This window comes from Suillus fuscotomentosus (genome assembly GCF_016647785.1).
Source record: "Suillus fuscotomentosus strain FC203 chromosome Unknown F5891scaffold_65, whole genome shotgun sequence".
In the NCBI taxonomy this organism is placed as follows: Eukaryota; Fungi; Basidiomycota; class Agaricomycetes; order Boletales; family Suillaceae; genus Suillus; species Suillus fuscotomentosus.
The window spans coordinates 272,116-287,507 of NW_024539577.1; the positions used below are offsets into that span (position 1 = coordinate 272,116).

Genomic DNA, 15,392 nt, shown 5'->3' on the forward strand with positions numbered 1-15,392 from the left:
TCCAAATTCACCCAAATTTACACCCCCAAAATGCCCTTCGAGATTCACATGCTGATTAACGCTAATTTACAGGTGTAAATTTACGCCTGTAAATTTACACCCCTCTATTTGACCGTACACTACCCACAGTGTTTGGTTTTGATATCCGAGTCATAATCCGAAACTCGAGTCACACTTTAGATCAAGATATCACTTCAAAAGAATCGCTTTCATCGCGACAGGGCTACTCATACAGACCACACTATTGCTGAAGTCGAGATACTAGGATGTCATTCCCAAAACAAGACAGTGCGTAGCTTGGTGACTACATCCGTGCATTATGTTGCTTATCAGTGTCTTTCGGACTAGTAACCCAACCATTCAACTTTCCAAAGGAGGAGGAGAAAGTCATCGCTTACTGGCGCAAGATAGATGCTTTCCAGACAAGTTTGAAGCTATCAGAAGGCAAGCCAGAATATGTCTTCTTCGACGGTCCTCCTTTCGCGACTGGTCTGCCTCACTATGGCCATCTTCTCACGGGTACCATCAAGGTATGTGATTCCAGTAATATCTGATCTTTATCGTTGGCCGATCCGTTAATGCCCGCTTCCTTGATCTAGGACATAGTCACTCGACATGCCCACGTAACAGGCCATCATGTCACGCGTCGATTTGGATGGGACACTCATGGTCTTTTCTGTGCTGGGGAGTGCGCACTGCGTCGGCATTATTTAGTCACCTTCACCACCTAATTGACTGGTACTATACAGTACTGCGACTCCCAACAGCCACTGATCGTTATGTAATTCACAGTACTCATAGCACAACTCGTGCTGTTCAGTTCTAGCTGCCACATACTGATTCACCATGCCCTCCTGGGCTCTCCCTGGGCGTCACAACAACATAGTAATGCGGTACAAGGCTATTTTGGGGACCTCCCTTGCATTCTCTCGCACCCATAACCCTCGCAACATCGAATATTTCTGGTACCCATTGTGGGATCAGACCCTCTCGGATTTAGTCGCGGATGTTCCCAACCTAATTGTTGCACAACAGTTTCCCATATGGATTGTCCCTGAAGATGATAACAAGGACGAGGAGGAGAACGAGGAGGAGAATGAGAACGAAGAGGAGAATGAGAACGAGGAGGAGAACGAGAATGAGAACGAGAACGAGGAGGAGGAGGAGAACGAGGAGGAGGAGGAGAACGAGAACGAGGAGGAGGAGAATGAGAACGAGGAGGAGGAGGAGGAGGACAATATATCCTTGGCATCGACCACCTTGGAAAAGGATGTGCATGGTGTCTTTGTGGATTTCGCCATCCTCAATCTGACTGCAGTGGCTCAGCCACTGCAGAAGTATCGTTACAGAGGATGGAAGATTACTGTGGCCAGCGTCGGCCTTCTCGTAGAAGTAAAAAGGTTTCCACCAGGCAGGAGTTTGACTGATGAGGAACAGAAGTCAAACATTTCAAACAAGCTTGTTTCAGCTAAGAGCGATCTGGTTGAACAAGCCACATTCCTCTTCTTGCAAGATGCAAACTTGAATTCTGTCTTAGCCATCGCAGCCACAGGTGATTGCTACATCTATATATTTGGAGTACATACCATGACCATCATGTTGCAGGTCCATATTGGAGTGGTGCTACAATTCGTCGCGGCAACATCAATTGGACTATGCACCAATTATCAGCAAAGGACCCAAGCTATCTACCACCCGGGCCACAACACAAGGACTCAGCACTGAATTGGAACAATGTTCTGCGCATTGATGTCCCGCGCTCTAGAGACCGCTTGCGCACAATATACAACACCTTAAGGGGCATGGGAGTGTTGCAAGTACCCGCAGATGTATAATCATGATGTTATTTTCAGCTTCCACGATGTCATCGCTGATGCTACTTAGTTTTCACGTTTTGTTCGGGATCACGGCCCACAAATAGAATCGTCATCAGAAGAAATGAAGATGAACCTTTTGCGACATCTGCTGTCAGGAGTTTGTATTCACGCGGGAGCTGGACGAAGTGGTCCCAAGGCTTGCAGGTTGATTTTTAGAACTTCCATCAAGGCTGCTCGGTTATATAGTTCGAGTCTTCGAGAGGTGTCGGGTTCTCTATCATCGGCATTGTCTGCTGCGTCTCTTAAAGATATTGTCCGTGCGGCGCCGATCAGAGAACATGTGAGAAGAAGATATCGTCATATATCGTTATATATCGTAATATATAGGAAAGGTTTTCGTCACATTGGAATATAAAGTGATATAAAGCAATATATGACTATGTAAAAGCACCATAATCAGCATAATCCCCAGCAAGAACTCACCGGTTTACTGATGCCGCCCGCCCGCCCGCCCCCCCGCCCCCCCGCCGCCGCCGCAGGAGAACAAAATTCACTCACTCGCGCGAACCGTGCCGATCTGATTCGTTGGTCCCATCGATGCGTGTCGTCTTCGGGTGACAGTGTCATATTGAAAGAATTATCTTGCAATTCTTGCACTCCGCGCATCCTAGTACGAAACAATGGGAAAGGTGCGTCCAGTGTATTGTCTGTGGCTGAAGTATACGCTGATGCTGTTATTAGCATGAGGGACTGGCTCGAACACCCTTACGAGGCGCTGGCTCCTCCTTTGTTCATTCAAGGTTCCTTTGCGGACCTCGACCTTACCCTCATTCCACACGGTTTAGTTGGTTTGAGAGTGGCGAAGAACTGGATTTGCGAATCTTTCTATAGATTGAACCCATCCAAGAGCCCCCAATTTCTGACGACCTTGATGAGAATCACCAGTTTGAGTTTCGCTTTCGACCGGAATGATGCTCCCACCTACATTGTTCAGGCAAAGTGTGTCACCAAAAATACATTTACCGAGCTCCTCCGACAGCCAGATAATCGCTACCTGGTGCTGGACATGTTCAATTCTTACCGAGGAGCTACTCCCAGCAGTATGTCATCGGGAATTCTGTTTCTACTGTGAGTTTACGCCTTGTGTTTATATGCACACGCTCAAAATTCCTCAGACATGTCCTGGACAACGGTTTACGTGTCAATCTATCCGTTCTATGCGACTGCATTGAGGATATCCTTGCCTCTTTCGTTATAAATCACAGAATGGATCCCATCCTGGACAAACTTCCACTGCACGGTGCTGTTCTTCCATCCGACTGGTTGATCTTGCGGCTTGCCTCCATAAGTTTTCTGTGAAAAAAGACGTCGAACCGGGTCAATAAGCTTGCTCTTGGGTGCGACAGGGAATCTAATACGGAAATTGCGCGTGGGTAGTACTATGGGTAGAACTTTTGCATGCTCCGCAGACGCAACCCAATGCTCACGAATCAGCAGGTTCTTTGTGGCTTGCCCATATTACCAATATCACACCGTTACTTCGCAATATTTTCATCTTCCGGCTGTAAGTCCAATTAATCGCCTATATAATAATAAGCTATTCATCTCTACACATCTACAGTTGCAGAACTCTCTGCCTTGGTGTGCCTGCTCCAGCTCTTCGTCATCCAACAATTTTTAATTTATTGTAACAGTCGCTCACAACACACGATACCCTATGGTGAAGTGCAAAGTGAATACGATCGTGCTTTCGCAAGCAATGAACCTCAGCGCCCTGCATACTATCAAAAACTCGTGAACGATGTTGTTGAGCACATGGCGCTTTTGCTCGGCAGAGGAATGCCTCGCTTGGATGGCTACCTGCGAGTTATTCTCAATACCAACAAGGCTTCGAGCGGTCTTGTCAAACTTGTTCACAAAACGAGGCAATTTACTCAAACTTCGTTGATGCGACAACTGGTTTATGAAAAGACTAGTGACACTCCCCATCTTCTTTCTTCGGATATGGTTGCTGCACAGTCTATGATGAGGGCGGAGGCAGCTGCCTTCGTGCCTCGCATGCAGCGTCCCAAAGATGGTGTAGAGATTCGTCCGGCCGAGAAGGAGAACTTAAATCCGGTGCGCTCCAGGAGGCGGATAGAGAGGAAGTAAAGGAGAAAGAAGTTTCAGGGATTGTCGATTCTGAGGCCACTGATGATGTGGAAGATATGGACGAGGCGGTCACATCTCTCACATCCCTTGACCCTGTGCCAGACGAGTCCGTTCGCTCCAACGGGCCATCGGAAGAGCAGGTCTTGGCAGCTCGCACGATTCAGTATGCATATCACTATCACATTTGGCGCCGTTCAGGCTCTGCTGTAGATACAGAACTCCATGCGATATTCACGACATGCCTCAAGGAGACGCGGTCCTTTAAATGGCGTCCAAGTTATTACCGTCTTCTTTTCCTCGGACCAACATCAATATTAACATTCAATCTTCAACACTACAAATTCTGAAAATACACAAGCGACGTGAATAATGCAAGATAACAAGACAGCATGACATCTATCTAGTACATCAAATCGACAGTTTCAGACCTGGGACTGAGATGACCCTGTATCTTCGATGAGGCGTTCCTTTGTGCGTAGGTCAGGTGCCGAATACACGAAAATCACTAAAAACACACCTGTGCAAGTTTCTGCCCTTCGAATAACATAAGGAGACAGGACCGCAGGCCCTTCAAACACCATTGCCTTTCAAGCCAGGAGAGGAGGTGGCGATTCCAGCAGACCTTGAATGTACAGTTGAGCTGGTGGTCCGTTGGATTCAGAGCTCGCGAGAGATGGAAGACCCAATTTTGACATGCATACTTCAAGGCGTTTGAAGATAATTGACTTTGATCCCGTGCTTCGTTTGCGAAAATCGTGAACGCGGTCATAGTATGAATGACCTCGATGTCTGGACAATCTTGTAGGGATGCAGAGGTAGAATAATCATGGGGCCTTAACGACAGGAATGCCGGAAACATCAAGAAATCTGGTAAGCTCTTAAACTCCTGGATTACTTGAAAAGCTGGCGGGAAAGGCAATCGCGGAATGATTGCACACTCGCTGATTGTTTCCAATGTGCTCGAAAAGTCTTCCATTGTTACCCAGACAGACGCTGTAGGAGTCAGCTGCCATGCTTGACCATGGGGGGTCTGTAGCCACTCTCGTCCTCTCTCGCTCTGCAGCCACTCTCGTCCACTCTGGGTCGGCAGCCACTCTTGCCCACCTTTTGTCTGTAACCATTCTTGGCCATGTCCAGTCTGTAGTCCACCTGGGGTCCGCAGCCACTCTCGTCCGCCCAGAGTACCCGGCCATTTTTGCCCTCCTAGGGTCAGGAGCCACTCTTGCGCACTCTGCATCAGTAACCACTCTCGCCCACTCTGGGTTGAGAGCCATTCTCGCCCGTAAAAGGTGTCCAACCATGCATGCCCGATTGGAGTCTGCAGTTCATTTAGGGTCTGTAGGCGATCGTACCCACTCTGGGTCTCAAGCCACTCGATCCCACTTTGTGTCTCCAGCCACGCCATCCCGTGCTGCGTTTTCAGCCACTCCCTCGCTCTTGGTGTTTTCAGCCACTCCCTCGCACTGAGTGTCTCCAGCCACTCCCTCCCGCTGGGTGTCTCCAGCCACTCCCTCGCGCTGGGTGTCTCCAGCCACTCGCTCCCGTTGGATGTCTCCAGCCACTCCCTCGCGCTGGGTTTCTGCAGCCACTCCCTCGCGCTATGTGTCTCCAGCCACTTCCTCCCGCTGGGTTTCTGCAGCCACTCCCTCCCGCTGGGTGTCTCCAGCCACACCCTCTCGCTGGGTGTTGTCAGCCACTCCCTCCTATTGAATGTTTGCAGCCACCACCTCCCGTTGTGTATCTCCAGCCACTCCCTCCCGCTGGGTGTCTCTAGCCACTCGCTCCTGTCGAATATCTCCAGCCACTCCCTCGTGTTGGATCTCCGCAGCCACTCCCTCCCGCCATGTGTCTGCAGCCACTTCCTCCCGCTGTGTGTCTCTATCCACTCCCTCCCGCTGGGTGTCTTCAGCCACTCCCTCGCGCTTTCAGTTTGTAACCACTCTCGTCCAGGCGTGGTCTGCAACCACTCACCATGTGTTTGCAGCCATTCTTGGCCACTCAGGGTCTGTAGCCATTTTTGGCCGCTCTGAGTTTGCAGCCACTCTCGTCCTTTTTGGGTCTGCAGCCATTCTTGGCCAGTCGGGGTTTGTTGCAGCCACTCTTGTGCGGTCGGGGTCTGAAGCCACTCTTCCCCGCGTCGGCTCTGCAGCCACTCTCCTCCACTTTGAGTCTGCAGCCACTCTCCCCCTGCCTGGGTCTGCAACCATTCTTGCCCGGTCTTGGTCTGCAGCCAGCCTTGCCCGCCGATGGTCTCCAGCGAGGCTTTCCCGCTCCACGTCTCCAATGCTATATACTCGCCAGAGTCTCCAGCCACTTGTCTTCGTCTTTGAGTCCACAGCCACCCTTGCCCACTCTGCAGCCACCCTCGCCCTCTCTCTGTCTGCAACCAAGTGCGTCCCGCGTGGGTCTGCAACCAATCCCTCCCGGCCCAGGTCTGCAGCCAGTCTTGCCCCTTCTGTGTCTGCAAATAGTCTTCCCCATATTGGGTCTGCAGCCACGCACGTCCGTCCAAAGTCCCTAACCAGGACCGCAAACCCGACCCGCGAGCTCCCCGAAGCCATAACAATCCCATGAGGACCGTCAGCGGCTCTGGTGGCTCAACAATGAAGGTTAATGACTGTTGCAAATTCCGGGGGTCATGGGGTTGCATAGCCTGATTCTGCGACTTCAATTCTAGGAGCGCATCCATGAGAGTAGTGCGTGCTGGAATGTCTTGAATGATCAAGCGGAAAGACGAATAAGCGAGCAGGGAATGTGGTAGGATGGGTTGTAATCCAGGGAGGCTGCAGTTCGAGGAGTCTGAAGCATAGTCTCGAATGGACGAGTGGTAGATATTCACGGGATGGCTGCTGTCAACGGGGATTTCCATGAAAGAACGTAGCTGTTTCAGCGTGGTCGCGACATCGCTGCCTTGAACAGGACCAAGGAGCTTCGAAATCTGTGAGATTGGCAGAGGGTCTGCGAGGGCAGCAACAATGGACAAATGCTGGTATGCCCGATTGGGGTTCGAACAGGTGGAGATGATCCGTTTGTATAGCTCGTACACTTCCGTTCCAGGTAGCAGTTCATTGGTCAGCTCGAGCATTAGCTCAAGGCGATCCCGGGAGTCATTATATCCGTCATCAACGAACTTCATCATTGTAGATGCCACGATGAAACGTCTGCCAGCTCGGTTCGCCAGCCGCGTAAGTTTATCCGCAGTGGGCTGAGGGAAATCAGGATGGCGATATCGCAACTCCATGAAGGAATGCTGCAAGAATGTACAGATATCATTGTCCACATCTTCGCCGTCTAATGAAATGGTGCCAGCAACGCCCTCCCCAGAAGTGTTCACCGGGATCTCGTACACTAGCGTGCGCATATCTTCGTTTTGAATGGCTTTACAGATATGCTGCTCCAAGCGACTCGTGAGCAGAATGTGGAATACGGGAAGTTCAGGATCACGAAGAGCTTCCCCGAGGAGTGAGATCAGATCGGCGACCGTTTCAGGTTGGCATTCATCGAGGGCATCAACAACAAACACCGGAGGCGGACACTCGCGCAGCCTTAATTGCAGGTGCCAGAGAGGTCGACGAAATAACGCCATCATTTGGTCGCGAAGAGACTCGCTGGAGTCTAGAACCGCAGGAGTCTCGTGGATAGCTTTGTTCACGTCGTTCTTGACGCTGGGAAAATTGCTCGCAAGCTGGTAAGCAAGGGTCGCAAATAAATGACCGGTGGTGCTGCATTTTGTGTGCTTGCGCGAGAAAAAGAATGTTCCCGCGAGCCTTGTTTCAATTTTTGTCTCCTCTGTCATTTTCAGACCTTTCATCCTCTCGGCCACAGTGAACGCCACGGCAGACTTTCCGACGCCCGCCGTGCCATGCATCCAAATGATCTGACTCTTCTCTCGCTTGTCCAACAATCCATAGATGAATTTGAGAAGGTCCACTCGGGTCCCTTTCAAACATTTCGGATGGGGCTGGCGTTCAGGGGAGTCATATTTAGCACCCAGGACAGCGACCTGGGACAGCTTTTCCCAAGTTCCTTCGGTCATTGCTAGAAGGTCTGTCAGTCAGGTCAGAGAGCGAGAGGTGATAAGGGAAGGAGGTATCTACATTGATCTCAGTCGCTTATCGACAGAGGTTGATGTGAGAATGTGACACAAAATGGGAGTTGGAATAGGTCAAGTTGGGGAAGCACTAGTTCAGTTCAACGATGTAATTAGAAATCACGATGGGGATGGATGTCTCAATGGGGACGACATACGGCGTTGATTGAAGAGTCAATGTCTAAGTTGTAACTTCGTTTGAAATCAAAAGGGTTTAAGTGGTGATGGTGAAACGATCAAGCAACAGAGATATCACAGGATGCTTGAGATAGAATGGATGGTTGATTGCGATTGTATTCACAGTCGATAGATGGCTCGTGGTCGCACTTTGCAGTTGAGTTGAAAAGATAAGCGGGCGCTTGTCTGGCTGCAGGTCCGACCTGGAAGGCACGAGGCTGTTGCACAGAAAGTTTAGGGTAAGTACTAACCAAAATTCGACTTGGAGAATGTCAAAGTTGAATTCCAGACCTACGCATACGCCGGTACGCGTACCATCCGGCGTCGACCATATTGGATACATGATCACATCATGAACTTTTGCTGTATCATGGTAAGTTATGTAATTGCTCAATAACTTGAACATTGCTGAGCCTAAGGCCTGAGGTGGCATTGTGGCAAACGACGGAAATATGCCAAAAATATTGTGACAGTAAATGTGTGACTCATCATATTTGTCACCACCATAAAAATGTTGTCTGCAAGTTCTTACAAGTATTGGATCTACAGTTGGACTCCAACCTCGAGTTCTCTGCTCTTGAGCGGCAGTAGTTTGACGAGACTGTATCTTGGCATCTGCTTTTTGGATCAGATAATATTTATCTATTTTGTAGTGTATAACATCTATAACCTAAAAAAGAGTACTACGTTTTGATCAATAGCCATGAACGAGTGAATTCAAGGCAGCGCCTGATGGAATCTGAAATTCATCGGTCCCACTGCTAATCATCTTGCCGCCCTTCCTCGATAGCCGCCCTTGCGCACGGACGACATCTTGCATCCGTTGCTCTGCGTCGCCGACATCATGCTTCGTAGGTTTAGTAGGACGCGAGCCACGACCTTTGGATGCACTAGATATTTTATTTTTTCCGTCAGTAATCGTCTTCGGCGCTTCACGCAGCGCGAATGCTTTTGCCAGGTGACCGATGTGAAGATGCCGAACATGGAAGATATGCTTCTCGTTCGAGGGATGGGTCGCATATGCTCTCATATGCGAAGTAAATGCTCTCCGAGCAAGTTCAGCGTTCTACAAAAAGGCGTCAACGCATGCTCAACTTCACTCCAAATCGGAATTACCTCTTTGCGCCGCAAAATCCACCGCTCGAAAGAAAGTTGCACTTCTGTCGCGCGCGCCTCGTACTCGGAGCCTTTTCCGCCAAAGCCCTTCGCCAAAACGTTTTCGATGCTTGTTCCTTCGAGAGTGATGTTGACTTTGTCGCTGTCGGAGTTTTCTCCCGTTATATCGCCCTTCATCTTCCCTCCCACCCATTTAACCCATTCAGATTCGCTGGGTGCGACGATGCTCCAAGCTTCACCGCCCTTTCCTGCACGTGCTGTCCGTCCCACTCTGTGCACATACTCGGTCGCACCGCCTTCAGTTGGCAGGTCGTATTGTATGACTGCGCGGACGAGGGGTAGGTCGAGACCACGGGATGCCACGGACGTGCAGAGGAGAATGGACGACGCGGGTGCTGGTTTTTTGGACTTTGAGGAAGGAATGGCTGAGAATCCACGTAGAGAGGCGAGACGGATTGGTGTGGGAAGGGAACCGTGAAGTCGGAAGATTGAGGCACCTGGAAGGAGCGGAGACTGTGCAGCAATTTTATTTTCTTCCTCCACTTTCTCCTCTTCGACAGATTCATCTGCCTTGCTATCTGCCCCGTCTTCGTCGGACTCTGCATGTTCAGCCTTCTCACCGTCCATCGACGAATCGCCTAGCAAGCGCCAATGAAAGTCGACGGAATCTGTGCAGCTGAGGAATACGATGATTTTCGAACCTTTTTGACTTTGTGTCTGAGCGAGCAATGAGCGGAGAAGTGCGACCAGTGCGACAAGACGCATCTTGAGGGGAACGATGACGTATTTTTGAGAGAGTTGTGATGGGGGAGTGAATTTCTCGGTGCTGGTGGTACCTGGCTCGTTGTCGTTTTTTGATGCAGGCGAATCCTCCGCCTTCTCTTTGTCGAGGCCCTTGATTATCAACGGTCGTCTTAGAGTAGTGCCTGCCAATTTCTGCACGTCTTCACGGATGGTAGCCGAACAGAGTATTGTCCGTCTCTCCCGGTCCCAGTCCCAACCCCCAACCTCAAATGTCTTACCGTCCTGAACAGCTTGGAACGCGAGTTTCCTCCTCCCGTCCAGACCCTGCACGATCCCTTTGATGGTATCTTCAAACCCAAGCTCCATCAAGCGGTCCGCTTCATCGAGAACTAACCATCGGCACTTTCCAACGTTGAACGAAGACGTATTTTGCAGGTGGTCTAGTAGGCGACCTGGAGTCGAGACAAGGATGGGCACACCTTTCCGTAGACGCGCCTTCTCGTGCGCACGAGTTGCGCCTCCACTTAGCAAACCAGAGACTAACCACCGGGTATAACGTGTAGAACTCTCCGTATTCTCCTGTTCGCCGTCTGGGCGTAGCCTAAGTGTCAATAACGCCTCCAAGACGTCGGATATTTGTTTCGCAAGTTCACGAGTGGGTGCGATGATAATTGCGAGCGTCCCTATCGAGCGGTCGATGTAAGAGTGTGTACTTAGGGGGAGAAGATCCTGGATTATGGGTAGGAGGAATGCCATGGTCTTTCCGGAGCCAGTTTGCGATTGTATAAAAACATCGCGTGCATCCGTGTCCTCGGAAGAAGGTTTCGTGAATATAGGAAGGGCAGCACGTTGAATGGATGTCGGTTTCGTGATACTCATCTTGGATTGTAGGTGAGCGACAAGGAGAGGATGAAGACCCAGGTCCGCGAATGTGGCTGAGCCGGTCAGTGGTGCATTGCTCGGTTTGGAGGGCGCTTTTTGAACAGCGGAGGGTATGGGGGCCTCAACTTGAGGGTTGTACGAGAATAGAGACGAGATTATCTGAGTCGGAGGCCTAGCTGGAAGTGCCGGACGGTCCGTTGCGGGGGCTTTGGTAGCAGGCGGGGGGATGTCAGGTCGCATCCGCTTTGCGGGACGAGGATGGTCATCATCATCGCTGCCAGGATGATGGTCAGGCTGGTCGGTCCTGCGTTTCTGGACTCGTTTAGCCTTCAACCTAGGTTATGATGATTAGCTGCATACATGAAATCAAACTTCAGCTCACCTGTCCGTCCAGCGACCAGATTTTTTTGATGCTAGCTTTTTTGGTCCTAAAGATGCATCCTCTGCGATGTTGAGGACAAGTTCATCGTCCATTTCCCCCTGCGGCGCTGATATCAATTATTGTATAAATCTCAGTCTTGATCGTTAGAACGGCGGGTTAAACAAAAATGGAATATTGTTCCCACATCTGATAACCTTTCTCAAGTCAAATTAGTCTGGACACGTCTTCCTTCACACCTTTACTACTTCGTTGCACAATGTTCGGTCGTGCTTCTCTTGCGCTCGTTTTAATTTCTATAGCCGCATTTTTCTGTGCGCAATCTGCGGATGCTGCCAAGGGCCCCAAAATCACCCATAAGGTCTACTTCGATATCAGGCATGGTGACAAGGACATAGGTCGAGGTTTGTGTTATGTTGAGACCGCCGTGTGACATACATCTGACGGGGCTCGAATGTTAAACAGTTGTCATTGGTCTTTACGGCGGAGTACGTTGCCTTACCTATTCTGGCAGATATGTGGTTGACTCATCTCCTCGCAGACCGTTCCAAAGACAGTCGAGAACTTCCGCGCACTTGCAACTGGTGTTGGCAAGGATGGTCAGGAGCTTGGCTACGGTTACAAGGGCTCCAAGTTCCACCGTGTTATCAAGAACTTCATGTGAGTTTCTTGTCCGTTGTTTTGTGGACATTCACCTGATATCCTCTTGTCAGGATCCAAGGCGGTGACTTCAGTATGTGTACCATCATTATCTCATGTGTTCTGAAGCCAACTTGATGTAATCTCACTAGCTCGTGGCGATGGCACCGGTGGAAAGGTAATTTGGGACCCGTCTCAGCATGAATGTCGCTTATGGAGGTCCTACAGTCTATTTACGGCGACCGTTTTAAGGATGAGAACTTGTAAGGTTTCGTGATCATACTCATGTCTTCGACCCTGACGTCTGCTTCAGCAAGCTCAAGCACGCCGGACCCGGCACTCTTTCCATGGCTAATGCAGGCAAGGACACTAACGGTAGGCATGTTTTCTCCCATCGTTCATGTCGTCTAACATAGTGCTCTAGGATCTCAATTCGTAAGCTTGTGATTGCTCTCAACGAGCTTTACTGAGTGGTTTTCCAGTTCATTTGCACTGTAATCACCAGCTGGTTGGACGGTAAACATGTGAGTTTGGCATCGGTTTTATCACCGCATTGCTTGAGCTCTGTCAAAACAGGTGGTCTTCGGAAAAGTCTTGGAGGGAATGGACATTGTATACGCTATTGGTTTGCATTATTTATTACCTTTAGACTCACCAAAGTTCTCACTTCTACTCAAGAGGACGTTCCCAAGGGCAGCAATGATCGTCCATTGGAGGACGTCACCATCTACGACTCTGGAGAGGTTTGTTCTTATACCTGTGTGATGTGCATCGTATTCATCCCACGTTTCTAGCTGCCAGTTGAGCCAGTGGTGGATGAGACAGGAAATCAGGTACCCCTACGCGCTGAGCTATGATTCAGCTGTCTCTGTATCACTTGAGCTCTTGATGCGAATAAAATGTTGTTGCTTGCCAACAGGACATCGCCACTGCACCCGTGAATTCCGTAACTTCGTCAGCCGATGCTGAATTGCCCGCCTCTACACCCGCCTCACCAGCATCTAACGAGAAGACAAGCCCTGTGGAGTCTACTCCCTCTTCAGTTGTGGATGCCACTCCTGAGGTTGTGGAGGATGTTTCTGGGTCGTCGGAGCGTCTGAAGTATGCTGCCATCTTATTTGTGGTAGTCGTGGTTGGAGTGGGGATGTTTGTTTGGTGTGGTGACAGACTCGGTCGTTTGAAAGGCCTTTTTCAACGTGCAGATCGTACACATTACAAACGTGTCGGGGACGAGGATTTGGAGAAGTAAGTGCAGTTGATATTGACGTTTCGAGTTGGCGGAACATACCAGGTCATGAAACTTGTGCAATGTATCATAGATATATCTTGCTTGGCTAACATAACTAGTGCTGTCGTTCCTTCGCAAGTCCGTTGTAGGGACTCTTGCTCCCAAGGTGGCATGACTTAGTGTTCGAACGTCCTTCCTTTCCTTGAAGTCTCCTCTTCGTCTACCTGCCAGTGCGCCTAGGCTACTTCATTAGTAGCATAGCAAATACTATGTGCACTGATTATTTACACGGGTATGCTGTAAATTCTATATGCGTTTCCGTGTGTTCACTGACAAGTGTCTTCGCGAAATCCAGCTGCTAATATAAAAATAGGCCCATTGTCCTAGTCAATCAAGCAAACAGTCCACGAAACAATCAAAAGTGAAGCCAAAGCAATCGCTAGTACTCATCTCTCACCTCGTCATCACATTCAAGTCTATAACCCCATCCTCACTATCGGTGCTGCAATGACACTCGTTTGGCACAAAAAGCTGTGACGGCCGGCCACGGAGTAATAACCCGCCCGATACTTCCAGAACGAATAGGAGTCCAGTAGACGTGTTGACTATAGCCTAGGAAGAAAGGCAGTGACGCCATCCGTCCCCGATATTCTCAAGTTGTGAAAGTCAAGACAGGTGATTCTGCGATCAAAGGATAACTGCCTAGCTTCAACCTGGGGAGAATTTCCTAGGTAGCCAGCACATGTATCGCGATCGCCGAGTGAAGCTTCCGATGTCTGTCCGTTGACTTGCCGTGGCGTCAAGTAGGAACACAAGCTGTGCATGTGTGGCCCACCCCTCGAAGATACTTCTAGGCCTTGTAAGTAGCATGGAAGAGCACACATACGCCGACATCGCGAGCGTGATGAGTTGGTGCTTCCTACCAAAAATATAGCGGTGCAGTGTGATATTTGCTTGGCCCGAGCTAAATGCAAATAGATTGAACATATGTTCAACCGCCGATCTTTGGGTGTGGAAGAAAGAGCTCGGACGTCGGCGAGGTGAGTCCAAGAGAGATGTTGAATGCCAGACATTGAAAATGACCGGGACTTTTGACGCGCCCATCTCGACTGCTACAGCCGCTATATGCAGACTTTGGCGATGTCGATGAACGTTTGAAACACTCAAGCTCCGAATGACGCAGCACAAATTTGGAAATTGAGATCACTCGGATCCTCACGTCTTTTCAAGTTACACAGTATCGAGTGTTCAAGTTAATTCAAAAGCGCTTTATTGCCCATGAAGCAGGGCGTACTACTACTCCAGGAACAACAACCACATCCACCAAGTCAGCAACGAGCTACATATTGTGCCGTCAGCCACAACACCAATCAGCAAGCGGAAACACGACTCACTCTCCAGATGTGCTCATGAACAGACTGCCAGCTCGTCGATGAGCAGCCTAGTAATTGCAAAACTTGGAATGACCTTGAGGCTATTAACATTGCAAGGTGCATAGGGTGAGCAGTGGGGTTGAATCATTGATGCAAAGCAAACCACTCATACTCACCGGATGTAAATTACACTTAAAGTCACCGCAGCAATCACTGTCAGTACCGCAGGTCCCAAATTGGGGACTGCATCTGGCAGTGACAGTCATGCATGCTGCCAAAGCACTGGTAATGACGACGACGAAGGACAAATGCATGATTTATGCGAAGTTATAAAAGCTTTGCAAGAGGGACTCTGAATTACTGAGGTGGACAGTGCTTACCTTTATATCCTGAAAATAGGGTTATGAGCAAAACTTGTAAGTTGGTTTGGCAGATCGGTTATGGCAGAACTTCACGGCAAAAGATTTAGAAGAACCTAACGGAGTCCCAGAACGAACGGATAAACAATCCAGAATTCAAACATAAGGGACACAACCCAAGCGACGGAATTGGCAAGGCTCTTTCGTGACCACTACGCCGGAAGGCCCAGAAAGGTCAGATTTTCAGATAGCAACTCGGAAGGTTGCTACAAAATCGAATGAGTAGCGACAGAATGAAGCTGAAGGAACATTATTCAGTGTCTCCCATACATTCTCATTCTAAAGATCACGGCAGAAATGGTTAACAAGAATTTCATATCCACCGCTATCCGGGCATATGGGAGATCCCCGTTGTCACGGTATAAGCACGAGCCCAA

At 49.6% G+C, this 15,392-nt stretch overlaps 6 protein-coding genes across 6 annotated transcripts; 4 read left to right on the forward strand and 2 right to left on the reverse strand.

Annotated features, from left to right (window-relative positions):
- Window positions 1-161: 161 nt before the first annotated feature.
- F5891DRAFT_663444 (tRNA synthetases class I-domain-containing protein) lies at window positions 162-673 on the forward strand (the record flags this gene model as incomplete). The annotated part of the gene is made up of 3 exons (XM_041372691.1): window positions 162-288; window positions 349-530; window positions 600-673. Coding segments are annotated over exons 1-3 (278 nt in total), but the record flags the coding sequence as incomplete, so codon positions are not given.
- Window positions 674-846: 173 nt separating this feature from the next.
- Window positions 847-1,835, forward strand: F5891DRAFT_1194110 (uncharacterized protein; the record flags this gene model as incomplete). The annotated part of the gene is made up of 2 exons (XM_041367887.1): window positions 847-1,552; window positions 1,606-1,835. 2 exons carry the CDS (start codon window positions 847-849, stop codon window positions 1,833-1,835), a joined length of 936 nt encoding a protein of 311 aa, XP_041221165.1.
- Window positions 1,836-2,559: 724 nt separating this feature from the next.
- On the forward strand, window positions 2,560-4,315 carry F5891DRAFT_1194111 (uncharacterized protein; the record flags this gene model as incomplete). Its single annotated transcript, XM_041367888.1, has 6 exons — window positions 2,560-2,945; window positions 2,993-3,139; window positions 3,315-3,381; window positions 3,439-3,458; window positions 3,512-3,896; window positions 3,947-4,315. 6 exons carry the CDS (start codon window positions 2,560-2,562, stop codon window positions 4,313-4,315), a joined length of 1,374 nt encoding a protein of 457 aa, XP_041221166.1.
- Window positions 4,316-5,037: 722 nt separating this feature from the next.
- Window positions 5,038-8,207, reverse strand: F5891DRAFT_663476 (uncharacterized protein). The gene is made up of 3 exons (XM_041372692.1): window positions 8,066-8,207; window positions 5,612-8,015; window positions 5,038-5,502 (listed from the first exon to the last, which is right to left on the reverse strand). The coding sequence occupies exons 2-3, from the start codon at window positions 8,002-8,004 to the stop codon at window positions 5,415-5,417; spliced, it is 2,481 nt and encodes an 826-aa protein (XP_041221167.1). The 5' UTR covers window positions 8,005-8,015; window positions 8,066-8,207; the 3' UTR covers window positions 5,038-5,414.
- Window positions 8,208-8,822: 615 nt separating this feature from the next.
- Window positions 8,823-11,580, reverse strand: F5891DRAFT_1115059 (P-loop containing nucleoside triphosphate hydrolase protein). The gene is made up of 3 exons (XM_041363772.1): window positions 11,360-11,580; window positions 9,352-11,311; window positions 8,823-9,301 (listed from the first exon to the last, which is right to left on the reverse strand). Exons 1-3 carry the CDS (start codon window positions 11,449-11,451, stop codon window positions 8,930-8,932), a joined length of 2,424 nt encoding a protein of 807 aa, XP_041221168.1. The 5' UTR covers window positions 11,452-11,580; the 3' UTR covers window positions 8,823-8,929.
- On the forward strand, window positions 11,581-13,509 carry F5891DRAFT_1058126 (peptidylprolyl isomerase B). The gene is made up of 13 exons (XM_041362783.1): window positions 11,581-11,760; window positions 11,822-11,844; window positions 11,898-12,016; window positions 12,070-12,089; window positions 12,148-12,173; window positions 12,224-12,258; window positions 12,309-12,370; window positions 12,420-12,430; window positions 12,478-12,519; window positions 12,572-12,620; window positions 12,674-12,738; window positions 12,790-12,828; window positions 12,915-13,509. Exons 1-13 carry the CDS (start codon window positions 11,616-11,618, stop codon window positions 13,242-13,244), a joined length of 966 nt encoding a protein of 321 aa, XP_041221169.1. The 5' UTR covers window positions 11,581-11,615; the 3' UTR covers window positions 13,245-13,509.
- Window positions 13,510-15,392: the final 1,883 nt, after the last annotated feature.

What these genes read in the sequence shown, in the direction of transcription:
- F5891DRAFT_1115059 (XM_041363772.1), bottom strand. Translation starts at nt 11,451, where the DNA reads ATGGACGATGAACTTGTCCTCAACATCGCAGAGGATGCATCTTTAGGA. An exon ending in TCTGGTCGCTGGACGGACAG is followed by an intron (nt 11,312 to 11,359) that starts GTGAGCTGAAGT and finishes ATCATAACCTAG; the next exon opens with GTTGAAGGCTAAACGAGTCC. An exon ending in GGATTTTGCGGCGCAAAGAG is followed by an intron (nt 9,302 to 9,351) that starts GTAATTCCGATT and finishes GCCTTTTTGTAG; the next exon opens with AACGCTGAACTTGCTCGGAG.
- F5891DRAFT_663476 (XM_041372692.1), bottom strand. Translation starts at nt 8,004, where the DNA reads ATGACCGAAGGAACTTGGGAAAAGCTGTCCCAGGTCGCTGTCCTGGGT. An exon ending in GAGACACCCAGCGGGAGGGA is followed by an intron (nt 5,503 to 5,611) that starts GTGGCTGCAGAA and finishes AACGGGAGCGAG; the next exon opens with TGGCTGGAGACACCCAGCGC.
- F5891DRAFT_1058126 (XM_041362783.1), top strand. Translation starts at nt 11,616, where the DNA reads ATGTTCGGTCGTGCTTCTCTTGCGCTCGTTTTAATTTCTATAGCCGCA. An exon ending in TCATTGGTCTTTACGGCGGA is followed by an intron (nt 11,845 to 11,897) that starts GTACGTTGCCTT and finishes ATCTCCTCGCAG; the next exon opens with ACCGTTCCAAAGACAGTCGA. An exon ending in GGACATTGTATACGCTATTG is followed by an intron (nt 12,621 to 12,673) that starts GTTTGCATTATT and finishes CTTCTACTCAAG; the next exon opens with AGGACGTTCCCAAGGGCAGC.